Genomic DNA, 15,105 nt, shown 5'->3' with positions numbered 1-15,105 from the left:
TTCGAGTCAGCTTTGATACACTTTCAGAGGTATTTACTAAACAGTGCATTTGTGCACCAGCTAATGGTAAGATTTGCATATATTATAATCTCTTCATATCTTTATGGAATTTACTTGATATATTATTATTGTTATTGTTGAGTATAGAGTTACCTATATCTCAAGCATCCAATGAATTGAAATGAGAGTAAAAAATAAAATAGGACTTATTATTCCTACCCTTTACTAAATTCTCCCTCGCTTACCACCATGAACAAGATCTTTCCCGATTAATTGATTTTTCATTATTTAATAAGAAAGATGAAAATTTTATTATTGTATTTCCTTTTTTCATTTGGATCCTATCAACTTGAAGAGTGTCTAGATTAAGACACTTCTCGTATTCGGACTATCAAGATCGGCTAAATGAGAGTGTGGCTGACATGGTAAAAGAACAAATTAGCCACACTTTTTTGGATCCCTTTTTTTACAAGCTTTAATTCCACTTCTAGCGGGACACACTTTCAAAGTGACTCTCGATGGGAGAATCCAGGCTATTTAGGAAGAATCGCAGCAATTCCCTAATCCTAACGCATACTTGGTCACCTGATGCTATGGAGGGTTCCACTCCAGTATCCGTTTTGATTCATGCAGCTACTATGATAACACCTGGCGTTTTCATGATAGTAAGGTGCTCCCCTTTATTTGAATACCCACCTACGGCTTTGATTGTTATTACTTTTGCAGGAGCTATTACGTCATTCCTTGCGACAACAACTAGAATATTACAGAATGATCTAAAGAGGGTCATAGCTTAGAGAGGCGGTAGTTTACCCTACGGTGGATATCAACCACAAATGAGTTCCTTTCGGCAGCCGATTGTCCATTTGCTTTCACAAACTTACGTCATGAAAATTCGTCAATGAATAGCCTTTTGTACTTATGATCGTGATTGTTTTAACTATTGAATTGAGTTTATGGGGACTCAATGTTTTAGTTGTTGTTAAATTGTGTCTATCTTTCATAATTGTTTTAACAGTTGGATTGAGTTTATAGGAACTCAATGCTTTAGTTATTTTTTTTTAAACGATGTTTCTATTTATCATGATGTTATTTGTTTAAGGTGGGTGATGAACAAATCCTTGTAGTGTGAATGTTTGTTAATGTTAAGATAATGGGGAAAATTCTTAAGTGTGTGACTGGTCATGATTGTCTAGTATTTTTAGAACCTAGTTGATAATGGGTATAAAGGTTATTAATTTGACATGACTAATGTTGTCGGATTGAGGTGATGAGTTATGTATTCATATGAGTTGATCTTAATAAATGAACGGGGTTAATAAAAAGACAATGTGTTGCTATGGTTGTGATTGTGAATTTCTTGAACTTGTCGTTTCCTCATTATTGTGTGAACATGTCGAATTGTATTTTATTCTTGGACACTGTGATGAGATGGAGAGTATGATGCCGAGGTCATTCCTGACAAATGTGACTGATGCTCGATTATTGATTGTGAATGAGCATCCTTGCATACTTTTTTGTGGTGGATTGATTCATGTGTTTGATTCGTGAGATACTTTGTGGTTATTTCTCTTTGAGTGGGGATAAGTGCCCAGGTAAGTTCCCCTTAGTATGAGAGTTGATAAGATTTCAGTTAGAATAGATTCCAATAAACTTTATGAATTGAGCGTTTTAGAAATATTTAGTATCTCGAAGTGTAGCGTTTGAAAAGATTAAGGTGGTATCATGATATGTGAGGGGCATAGTAACCCATAGAAACTTTCAAATGAAATTTGGATTAATAAAACTCTAGATATAGAGTTTGACAAAAAAAAAGAGGGATTAGTCCAAGATGTGATGATCCCTAAGTTCTAATAGTGTCTTATCATTAGTTTTGAAAAGCTCTTAGATCGACTCATGCCCTCTCCTCTATGTTGTTGTTCGGGGGCGAACGAGGAGTAAATTGATATCTATTGTAGTGACCTATTCCATCATTACTAAAAATATCTGCGGTAAATGTATACAAATCTCATTCGTCATATGACTAGGATCAATTTCTTGGTATATGAATGCATTAGTTGTGAATTAAGATCGTACAATGCCCCTAGCACAAATTTAAGTTGAAAGTGTTTTTCCGATCTAGTTTTGGACTTGAGTTTAAACTAGAGTCAACTTCAAATAACTATATATATCAGCCTATAATGAATTAGGTGACCCATTACATATGAAATTAAAGGTCTATAAGTCTTCTTCCCAACGCCATCGAATTTGCCTCATTTAGAGTTCGATGTAAAAAATTGTGTCTATTTTACTGAGCACTGTCCGTGTTGGACCGCCATAGCTGGATTTAGGCCGCCAGAGCGGGATCCGATGGGTCAGAAGCTAAAAAAGGCATCTTTTTATTATCTCATTCTTCTTCTAAGTTCCAAAATAGATGACGTTATCCTAGAAACCCCCAAGAAGCTGTTTTAGGCTTGGAGAGAAGGGATGAAGAGATTCCTAGCGCAAGAAAGGCTACAACCCACAGATTTCAGGCCCGTCTCCATAGTTTTTCCTTTCAGAAGTCAAGGATCGTTCTTCAATCCTTCTACAACTGTTTGGAAACCAGGTAGGCTAGATTTTTCTAATTAAGTAGTTGTAAATATATTCCCACGCATTCTATATTGTAGTTGATGGGAAATTTCATGCTTAAGCCTTCGGGCACGGAGTCTGAATGATTAAATGATGGTCAATTATTATTTAGAGTGAGAATGTATGTTGTGAGTCATGATTATTATGTGACTAGTGATAAAGGACCAATCTTTGAATGTTAATCTTGGTGAAAACTGTTTAGAAGGCCAATGATCCTTGCGGGATTAAATGTAGACAACTGCTGGGTTGTTAGGAGATCTTGAGATCTGTGGGTTATGAGTTATTGGTGTATATAAAGGGATGTGATTATATCGATAATTGTATGGGTTTATGCTGATTATTCCTTGTGAATTACTTGAGTAATGTGAATAATGAAATAAAAGGGTGAATGAATGACTTAGTGTTGCTAAATCCCATGCCATGAACCTATTTGATTACCTATGGTTGTAGGTTATAGTTTAGTCTATATCATAGAGAGACCCTTAATAATGACTGAGTAATGTTGTGATATTTATCATACATTTAACTATTGTGGTTGGATGATTGATATATTATTGTGATGGGTCTGCAATTCCAAGACGATGAAATTCATAATCTTGAAATTTCTCTACCTAAAATGATGCCTTGAATAAGGAAGGTTTGATGAAATATTGTTAATGAAGGGAAAGGTGGAATGAAACTAATGAAATGACTAACTATGAACAATTGCATACAATGAACCTATTATTTGATTATGCAAGTATGTGAACTATTCGTTGTGGACTGTATTTGTATTTGTGATTGTGACATTAGATTGGATGTCACGTTTCGACACATATATTGAATCGGATGTCACGTTCCAACATGTATTAATATTGGATCGGGTGTCACCCTGACACACTAGCAGTTTGGGTATAGGTTCCATGAGAGAACCATTATGTGACTATCATCTGTGAATTGATATTGACTATATGTGTGATGATAGAATGAAACTAATGAAATGACTAATTATGAACAATTGCATGCAATGAACCTATTACTTGATTGTGCAAGTATGTGAACTATTTGTTGTGGACTGTGATTGTGTTTGTGATTATAACATTGGATCGGGTATGATATTTCGACACATATATTGGATCGAGTGTCATGCTTTGACATATTTATTAGATCGGGTGTCACGTTCCGACACGTACTAACTATTGGATCAGGTGTCACATCGACACACTAACAGTTTGGGTTTAGATTCCATGAGGGAACCATTATGTGACTATCATATGTGAATTGATCTTGACTATATGTGTGATGATAGAGAAACTGACCGAATGATAATTGAGCATGTCCATTTTGTGTAATAATTGATATGAAAGGACTGAAGGTCCAAGTGTTATCATGTTCACTATTGTATTTGAGATTTACACTGTGAAACTGTATATTGCTCTTAAAATGGTAAATTGGTAATGCATTCCTATATATATGCATGTTCAGATTATGTTATGGTTGCTAGATGCATCTATAGGTATGAGGCCGTGGTAAACAAGTAGAGAGCAGTTGATGTGTGGTTTAGTAAGATTAGTGACTTAGAGTCAGATATTGATGGTGTCCTGTTGGTACATGTGAAAAAGGGGGATTGGAGGAGAAGTCAGAGTTACTGTCTCCGGCTAGGCCGCTCTGCAGGAGAAATCTTGTTGTATCAAGGCCGCCACAGTGGGTTAGGTCCCGCCACAACGGGCCAGTGTTGATCAAAGAAGAGCTTAGGTCTCTTAAATATTTACCTCTTCCAAGTGACATGTTAATTATTCTAGGATCAGGTGTTGGTGTAAAAGTTAAAGATAATAAACTTATTAGACAGAGTTAATAGTGGCCCGTAGTTTGGTAACTCCTATATGTGATAGAAGGGCTAGGTCTTGATTCCTATAAAAGTTGGCAGCGGACCAACCAAAAGGGATAAGAGTTAGGCTTGAACAAATTTAATAAGGTTATTGGAAATGGTAAGAGTTATGCATAAAGGTTTGACAGTGTATTTCCTTAAGAGCATGTTTTCTTTTTGTTAATTTTTTTATATTATGCGGTGAGTATCAGATTGATCGATGATGCCTACCAGTACTTGTTATTTGTACTGATACTACTCTTGCTATGCCATTTGGCATAGTCTGGTTGTAGCATCAGTGATGTTTCTTAGGTGAAGACGAATATGATTCTCCAACAACTTCTACTCTTTTTTCGTATGGTGGGAGCTGCATCATTACTTTATTTATACTCTATATCTGTAGAAACTCTTGTACTTGTTTATATTAGTATCCTTGAGGGTGTTAAAGTATCCTTGTAATAAATCTTAGAGTTTTTAAAATTCAATTATAGCGTATTCTTGATTTTTCAGGCTGTTATTTTGGTATTTGTTAAACTTCTGCATGATATTTCTGTATGAATTCAAAATTTCTTTTAGTCTTTCACTCATTGTAATCATGTGTAAGCTTCCACTTCAAAAATAATTCAGCACTCATTTACAAGTAAGTTCTGTTATTTACTACATTTATTACTTACTGCACTTACGATTCGTTAAATGATATCAGAGCCATGTTGTTATTTTTGCTAGCCATGTGTAGCTAAACATCTCTGCCTAGATTATGCTTATGTTCTTGATATGTGTATAGTTAGTTTCTTAATAAGGTCATCTTCAACTTTCTGCATATTAGTTTCTTGTTCTATAACAGTAAAAATGGAATTTGTATCTGGTAATTAAGGTAAGGTGTCAAGATCTTGTCAAATAGTTTCGATGTCGACAGACGGTAGTTTAGCCAAAAGGACAGGCGTTTAGATTGCAAGGTAGTTTATTTGACAAGCTCGTATAAAATTCAAGATCCCTTAGTGTAATATCCTCGATACAATTCCATAATTACTTTTAAAGATCTAGAAACTTGTACACAGAAATCTTTAGATAGCTTTACTAAGAACACATAGTTACTATAAACATATCATCAACTATAGCATAGTCAAAGACATATTCTCTCTCATGAATAACAATTAATATACTGTTAATAGTATTAATTTGTCTATCTCTAAGGTAGAAAATGATTTACAAAATTGGTCTATTCCTAAAGAACCTGTTGAAAGGATTTACCAGTTAGGTAATTTTTCTATGTTTAAAAGATATAATATCAAAACTTGTGAATCAACTATTGCTATTAATAATACTCTTGAAACTATCAAGTTATTAATTGATGTTGATATTGATAGATATAAGAAGGAGTCTAAGTTCCTTCATATTGGTCTTGTTCAAGTAGCTGTTAAACCTCTTCTCTGTAAAGGTCTTAATATCCCTATTTATCTGTTTCTTAGAGATGATAGACTGTTTAATTTTGATGACTCTCTGTTAGCAATTTTTGAAAGTAACCTTGTCAATGGTCCGGTATACTTTAACTGTTACCCCAATTTTTTGGTAGATATACATGATCCAAACATTAGAGACACCTTGACTCTTAATGTTAAAACCAAAAATAATTCAACACTCATTTACGAGTAAGTTTTGTTATTTACTACATTTATTACTTACTGCACTTACGATTCGTTAAATGATATCAGAGCCACTTATTCTTTAGAACAGTGAACCTCTTTTAAAAATAAATGGTTTAAGTATTTCGGACAAATAGATGATACCAAATCATCCCTTCTAGTCCTTGTTAATAAATGGTACACCAGAGAACAAGTGGTTGAAAGTGTTACACCCCCTCTCGAAGGACTTGGGATTTCTTACAAAAAAGAAATCCTTAAAGCCTCCCCCATCAAGAAACCCCTTAGAAAGGATAATTCTCTGATTACTGCCGCAGATGTTAACAACATCTTCGAGCAAAATAACTATATCAACCAAATCCTTCATGTGGTTTCCCAAGAAATAATTGTTCTTTTTTTATTGTGGGAGCTGTGTCATACTTTATTTATACTTTGTATTTGTAGAAACTCTTATACTTATTTAGATTAATATCCTTGGGGGTGTTAAAGTATCCTTGTAATAAACCTTAGAGTTTTTAAAATTCAATTATAGTGTATTCTTGATTTTTCAGGCTGTTATATTGGTATTTGTTTAACTTCTGCATGATATTTCTGTAAGGGTTCTCCTATATAGGTGTTATAGTAGGTGCCCGCACGACCCGATAAGTTAGGTTGTGATAGGTACCTTCCCTTTTAATTGAGAGAAGGACTCGAAATCGACTCCCCTCGATTCGAGATTCGAAAAAAAGGATATAGATAAAGTAGCAATTAATGCAAAAACAATCAATTGAAAAGCAAGAGTCGTGCTTTTAATCCTCCAAGCTATGTAAAATTTATGAAAATCCAAAATGTCGGTAATGTTAGAAGACGATCTGCGGCATCTAATGGTCAAATGCCGTAGGTTGGTATATCTTTGAAAGATCAGACGAAGAGAATAAACGGACTCCTCGAGGGCTACTTAATCCACTTTAGTGCAAACCAGAAGGATTGGAGTTGTTAGATGTTGCTCAGTGCTGCTATAACTTAACAACCAAAAAGCTCTGCGTCGAACTTCAGCCCTTTCGAGTTGGCCATGGGGTAACAGCCTCTGATGCCCCACACCATTGCGACCAAGAATAAAGGTACATGAACAAACATTTGATCTCCCTCAAAATCGGCATTGAATCCTTTGCAAACTAATGGATGTAAACAAATAGCGCGCCCCTCCACTAAAGCGGACAGGAATACTTGTATGCCTAATAAGTGGCGGAGCTAAAAATTTTACTAAGCGGATTTAACATATGAAAGGAGATTAAAAAAAAGCCAATAAACTAAATTTTATTAATTAAAAATTAATTAATATATAATTAATATTTTATTTATTAATTAAAAAATTAAAATATATGATTTAATCAAAATAATAAGACTAAGCACAAGAAAAAGGGTTGAAAAAGAGTAAAATAATGTACTATGTTGTTGTCTAGTTTCGAATTCAAGACCCTCTTACAAAAATGAACCTATTTTACCACTAGACCAAAGGCTTTCTTTTGCTCAAGTGGGGTCAATATTTATATTTTCCAAAGACAAACCACGTATATATACATACATACATATATACATATATTTATACATATATACATACATATATATACATACATACATACATATATACATATATGTATATATATAGTGGGTTCATATGAACCCTATTGATATCATGTAGGTCCGCCCACCTAATTTGTGCAGCGTGGATGCTCTATTCAACAATATAGCAGATTTGGAGACAAGAAAAAAGTTGGTTGAGACACGGGATCTAATATTGAACTTTTCTCTGGAAATTCAAATTTATTTGGACATTAATACGGATATCAAACACTAAATGAGAACTAAAATAAAAATAAAAATATGTGAAATAAAAAGAAATTCTCACCTAATTTAATTTTAATTATACGAGACATAAAATAAGTAAATAAATTTTAATTGAGAAAATGTTCAAATTTATTATTATTAAAAGAAGACAATGATACAAATGCCCCCTTTATCTTTAATGATAGGTTTAAAATATTTCTTTTAAGGATTATTTGAATAATTTTTTATCTTTTAAGTTTGTTCAAAGTAAGCATTTTTGTCATAATCAAATATTTATCAAACTCTAATTTTAAATTTAACTTAAACTAAAGAATAATAAATGGTATTTCACATTTGTTAGTTCAAATTTTGCAGCTTATGTTATTTTTAATCAGCCATTTACAGAGCAAATAATGCAATTAAATAATTTCTTTTACTATTAATATTTCCAATGAAATCATGTTTTTCTTTTAAATTTAGACAAGTAAAACATAGGAACCAATTGATTTTTCCATTTTTGTCTTAGTTCTTCAAAACAGACTGAAATCATTCACTGGAGAGACTAAACGTGCACAATTATTTTCATTTGATTATCTCTATGAAATTGGAAAGAAAATTGATTGTCATGATGTTGGTATGATCGATAGACGATTGTTTTATCTCGGGTTTGGGCTTTAAGAATGGAGAAATCATGCTAGAGAGAGTTTCTGATTTAATAAGTCCTACGTAACGAAAACCTAAATTAATCTATAGTAAGTTAAGTGTTTCTGCTGGCAATACCAATTGTACATATACATCAAAAAAGGTTAAAGGTTAAATTTGCCTCTGTACTATTCGAAATTGAGCAACCTTGCCCTCCATAGTCTAATATTACCCTGTCATTGGAAAAATCATACTCATTTCATGCTGAAGCTCCGTTAATGGCAAGGGAAATTATGAGACGATTTGCCAACAACAATAGTATAGACAAATCAAAATCAAGCGAAAGGCAAAATTGCTCGATTTCATATAATACAAAATATGAAGAATACATATGCCTCTTCTTATTCCTCTGTACAATAACAACATATCCACTATAGCTCCACAAAGTAGGGTCTGCGGAAGGTGGCGAGGGTTTAGTGTTTGCAAACCTTACCCTACCTCAGAAGCAGAGAGATTGTTTTCAATAAACCCTCGGGTCAAGAAAAAAAGTCCAAACCAGAACATTCCGAACAGTAACTGCAGCAAAATTGACTTGAGTAGAAATACCTTCAAGTTTCAATATAAAAGAAGATGATATTCAGCAAAAAACTAGTTAAACTTCAAGACCAGTGCAAATTGCATACTGAAACAACACCCAAAACTCAGCAAGCTCTAATAGCTTCAGTTCTAACTCTTCCCTGGGAAGACACCAAAAAGTACAAACAGTACTATTACATCAACAGGCAGTTAGATAAAGTTAAATATATCGATCACAGTTCAATAAGTTTGCATAACAGAATTGCACATGAACTTAATATGAAAGTTAAATTCACAAAAAAAAATAAAAAATCTAATACTTAAATTGTATGATCAGAATTCAAAATCAAGAACGGGGAGAACTTCAGATAACAGGAGAGGCGAAAACTCCAACACTTAATCGTATGAAATAAGAGCATAAGGAGGAGCAATAATAAGCATCTCTCTGGTCCACTTGAAGAAACAGTGCTGTCAAAGAACACTTAAACATGACGTACTTACTACTAGAGACCACAATGGCAAATTCATCGACACATTGAAGAACAACAAACACTGGTGCAAAGTACATCAATACCTCAAGATCTTGTAACTAAATAATGAAAAGGATTCATTGAACTAAATACTAGTCTCTCAGCTAAAAGTATAATTTGTAGAACTTGCAAATGAAAGAGTTATTATGATTTTAACTTTAAAAGAGCTACATACAATTCGACTGCATAATATGCTGTACTCCCACCAGCCACCACCCCACCTCACCTCATATCACCCCCTCACCCAACAAACTAAAGTGAAACAATAGAGAAACCCCCATATGAATTGTTTTACATACCATTTCATAGGACTTACCAGAAGGCCTGGAAACAGAAGTTCCAACTTCCAAGTGAGCAAAATACACAAATTAGACTAACAACAACAACATACCCGGTGAAATCCCAAGGTGGAGTGGGGTCTGGAGAGGGTAGAGTGTAAGCAGACCTTAGTCCTTAGCCCTACCTCGGCTTACACAAATCATTGAAACTAACTAGTCTCATACAAATTAGAGTAACTAGTAACGAATTGGTAGCACAACCAAAAAAACATACATACATTGGCCAGAAAGGGATACAATCATTGATGATCGGCTCTCGGCAGTAGCAGCATCTATCACTTTAAAAAGAAAAACAATAACGAAATCCAATAAAGTCGGTGGTTTATAAACATTATATAGGACTTACCAGAAGCCCTGGAAACAGAAACTCTAAACAAGCAAATACACAAATTAGGCTAATTAGTAACCAGTTGCTGCAATAAGAAAAAGCATCCATACAAATTCTGGCCAGCAAGGGATAACATCTTTGACGAATGTTCCTTCGAAGTAGAAGCACCTATTATTTTAACATGAATTGTTTGGATTATAGTACACAAAAAGGAGTTTGTTGACAAATACAGCACACCGAAAACTTGCACACCACTATACTCTCTTTGTTTACACAACTCTCTGCACTCAAAGCTAGTTATATAAACCTGAGCCTGAATGATTCTCCTTCCAAATTTTAAACATATGTATAATATTAACTCCTACCTTTGGCCTGCCTCATCTTGCTCAAAAGGAATTGACTTTCCCGCGTAGCATCTTATTTTTAGTAAGTACTTTTCCTTGTAACAACTTCTATGGAAATGATTCTAAAGTCCAGCCCTCTCTCAACTTGGAATATGTCAACTACAGGACTAAATGAATATGCCAACTTATGAAGCAACCATTTGCACATGCCATCCTTACAAACAACTCATAAAAGACACTGAGTGCCTCCAATATATCCAGTATGTCTCTTTCTCATCCAAATTGCTGAAATTTGAAGATCCTAATGGAGGATGAATTACTTGCTCATACTTGAAAATGATAAAGCACACAGCTAGGATTCCTACTCAAAGCTTTCTTAGGGTAAGCATGCTCAATAAATAGTAGACAACCATTTTCACCAGATACTGAACCATTGAAATTACAGAATATTTCCTTGTCATACAAAAACCAAAGTCATCCAGATCAAAGCCCTTAAAACATGCATAGACAATTGTTCCCGTATGCCTGGGCATCATGCATCGCGTTGCCCCGCATAATCTTATTTAAAAAATACATGTGCTGACAAATTTTTAATAAAAATGCACCCGTGGGAGGACACTCAAAAGTACAACACTACTATAAATTACCAGCCAGTTAGATAAAGCTGAATAAATTACTGAGACCTAAAAAGTAATCTTTTGCTTATAAGTGAGTATTCACAGTGGACACCATAGAATTACAAATAATGCATACTTTTGCTCTGATATTATCCACAATTCATCACTTGGAAATGAATCTAATCAGAGAGGTAATATCCCCTTCTCTTGGGAAACTTTGATGGCATTGAGAATGAACAGAGAAGCAAAAGATCAAATACTTAAAACTGTCAAGCAATTCCTTCACTCAAATTAGCAACAAACTATTGCTTTAGTTCGGCTTAAGTTACTTTACAATAAGATCAGCATTCAAAGTAAACCATGGTTCGTGCCGATTAAAAATGAATAGTAGATGGAGAAAGCAAGATCATGGTATTATAGCTAATCATCTTTTATACATATGTGGAAAGGTAGGGAAACAAACACAATATTCTTTCAAGAAAGGTGGTAATCAAGGTAATAACTACAGGGAATTCATGAGTCCAAAAAAATATATCATACAAGATAAGAATCCCCAATCTATGTGAATCTACATGTAGAAACAAGGCATTCAAGAAACAGTTGATCAAGGTATTAAAGCTAATCATCCTTTACGCACATGTGGAGAGATAGAGAAACAAATCCTTTATGCATATGTGGAGAGGTAGAGAAACAAACACAATATTTCTTTCAAAAAAGGTGGTAATATCAAGGTAATAACTACAGGCAATTCATGAGTCCAAAAAAATATATCATACAAGATAAGAATCTCCAATCTATGTGAATCTACATGTAGAAATAAGGCATTCAAGAAACAGTTGATCAAGCCCAAAAACTATCAATGACCAAGGTCGCAATCCATTGACGTGCCTAGAGAGCAAGTGAACACTTATTTAAAGCAAATCGACAGTTGTAAAACTAGTGACTATGCTAACTAATGAAAGAATTTATTGAACTGTTGAAATCACTGTCCATTTTGACATTAAAAGAGTTACATACAATTCGATTGTGTGATATCCTGTACTACTCCCACCACCTCATCTCACCTCCCTAAGTAAAAGTAACCAAATAAAACAAAACAAATAAAACACAAAGGCAGTGCTTTACATACGTTTCATAGGACTAACAGTACCCCTGGAAACAGAACTTCTATTCAAGCAGATACACAAATTAGACTAACTAGTGACCACTAACTGGAGAGTAGCGACAATAACAAAAAACATCCATACCAATCCAGGCCGGCAAGAACACCAACTAGTGCAACAATATAAGATGGCTTATGCTCGGCAATAGCTGCGTCTATCACTTTGACAAGAATTCTTGAATTCTGGTACCAAAGAGAGTTAGCTGTCAAATGGAGCACTCTGAATCTCTTGGTGCAAGTCAGAGGAAACAAAGTACACGATAAAGCAAAGCGACTTGCAAACAACTGTACAGATCTCTTTGTTTTACCCTATTCCATGCCTTTTAAGCCAGTTAGATAAACCTGTGTCTGAATGATTGTCCCCCCAATTTTAAAGCCAGGTACCACAGTAAATCCCACCTTTGGCCTCGTCTTGCTCAAAGGAAACTGAATTTTCCTTGTAACATCTTCCATGTAGACTATTGAGAAGTCCACCCCTCTCTCAACTTGGAATATCTCAACTATAGGATTAAATGAGTAGGCCAACTTATGAAGCAGCCATATTGTACTAGCCATCCGTATAAACAACTCATAAAACACACTTAACGACTTCCATGAATCCACGATGACTTCTTTCCCATCCAAATCCCTGAAAATAGACGATTCTATTGTAGGATGAATTATCTGCTCATACTTCTTATCACAAAATCTTGAAAATGCACAATTAGGATTCTTACTCAAAGTCTCCATTGGATTACATGAAACATGCTCAAGTAATTGTTTCATATAATCATTCTCATCAGATATTGATCCATTAGACATTATTTCTTCATCACACAAACCAAAGTCTTCAAGATCAAAACCTTTAAACATGCCCAAACAAATGTATGACAGAAATGCATATTTATGTTGTTCTTTTTCTGCATAATTAACATCAGAATACACAGAATTTGCTGCTTTTTCCAAATCCCAACCTGCCCTTTTCATTAATTCCATCAATAACTTAGAAAATTTATTCGCTGACTTAATCGAATCGCGTAGCATAGATTCAAAAACACGAACTGTACACAATACCTCCGTAGTACTACTGTCCGATTTTTCATTTTCGACCCCTAATTTTTTTGACAAACTCAAATTAGAATCTTGAATTTTGTCCAATTTCTTCCTCAAAATTGAAACTTCTTCATCTTTAGACTCCATATAAGACAGTAATTGATTTACCATAGTCTCCAAAACTCTGAGCTTGCTCTGATTCTCTTGAACCTGAAATTCCAGCTCTGACCCCATAAGAACATCGATATTACAACTTGGGTTTCTCCTGAAATCCTTATACAAATTCTTCATCTCAGTCAATTTCTGAAGAACTGACACCAAAGCTTTATCCGCTGATTCAATGGCTTTTTCGTCAAAGGGCACGTGAGCTGTTTGTAACTGTAGATACGAAGCTTCAAAAGACGAAATTGTAGCGAAAAGTGAAGAAATCAGGGATTTAGTGAAATGGGTATTTGTTAAATGAGGGAATTTACAGAAATCAGGCTTGATTACGACGACTTTTTGGTCAGGTATGAATTCTTCTGCGGAATCAAGAAGAGTGAAGACATCAGTGTCGGTGTTGTCGGCGGCGATGGAGTTGTTCTCATCATCGGCGAAGAGTTCGAAGGTTTTGGTTCTAACAACATGAGCAAACTTGTGAAACATTTCAGAAATTTGTGGGGTTTTTGTTGTTCCTTCCATTTCTAGCATCTCAAGAACACATATAATAGATAAAGGGTATGTGGGTTGTATCTTACAGTTTACACAAAGAGATGGAAGGGGGAAATTCTTCGCTTGTGCTTGAGAGTTGAGAGGAGAAAGATGGAAGTGGAGAGTGTGAATGGGTGTCTTAGAAGGAAGGTATGTGTGTGAAAGCTTCTTTCTCTTCTCTGTCTGTAATGATGGTGTGTGCTTGTGGGACTTTTCTTGCCCCACCCCTTACCCAACTTTTTTTTGTTTTTTTCCGCATCGGAGCCCGATTATATTGGATCAGTAATATGGAACACATTTGGTGATGATACTTTCAAAAGAATTTTCTCCATATTTATTGGTTAAATTCGAAATTTTTAATTAAAAGTAGAATAGTTTTATTATTACACTATAATTCATGTTGGTACCCCTATATTAGAGGTGAACAAATCAAATTATCAAGCTAAACTGAACCGTTGAATAAGGTCAAATAAAAAAAAACCGACTTATGATTTGATTTGATTGGTTTGTCATTAAAAAAAAATCAATTATTGTTGGTATGATTTGGTATTAATAGAAAAAAATGTCAAATCGATTTCAAACCAAACCGACTTAATATATATATATATAATTTTACTTTTTTTATACACAAAAAAATATTAATAATAATATACTTTGTAAGTATTTTTTAAATTAGTTTATAACTTTCAATATTTACATATATTATTTTATTATGGGTTTGTAATATGACTAAAAAAATTGACATGTGTTGTATCTTTCAGTGAGTTTTTGATATGTTTTTCTAAGATAATGTCTTGAAAATGACATTGTACATCTTATTTTTTTTATTCAAGTGATTTTGAGATGTCATTAAGCAATATAATCACGCCAATCTTCAGTTGAGAACTTCAAGTGCGCCATTAAATCACACGATCAAGAGAAAAATCTCTTCAATTTGATTTATT

The 15,105-nt window shown here is 34.2% G+C and overlaps 1 protein-coding gene across 1 annotated transcript; it reads right to left on the bottom strand.

Annotated features, from left to right (window-relative positions):
* Nucleotides 1-12,241: 12,241 nt before the first annotated feature.
* Nucleotides 12,242-14,386, bottom strand: LOC129880756 (protein GRAVITROPIC IN THE LIGHT 1). Its single transcript, XM_055954938.1, has one exon. The coding sequence runs from the start codon at nucleotides 14,159-14,161 to the stop codon at nucleotides 12,749-12,751; it is 1,413 nt and encodes a 470-aa protein (XP_055810913.1). The 5' UTR covers nucleotides 14,162-14,386; the 3' UTR covers nucleotides 12,242-12,748.
* Between the last annotated feature and the right edge of the window lie 719 nt (nucleotides 14,387-15,105).

The sequence above is a fragment of the Solanum dulcamara genome, chromosome 2 (assembly GCF_947179165.1).
Source record: "Solanum dulcamara chromosome 2, daSolDulc1.2, whole genome shotgun sequence".
Classification (NCBI taxonomy): domain Eukaryota; kingdom Viridiplantae; phylum Streptophyta; class Magnoliopsida; order Solanales; family Solanaceae; genus Solanum; species Solanum dulcamara.
This window is presented reverse-complemented; position numbering and strand designations above follow the sequence as displayed.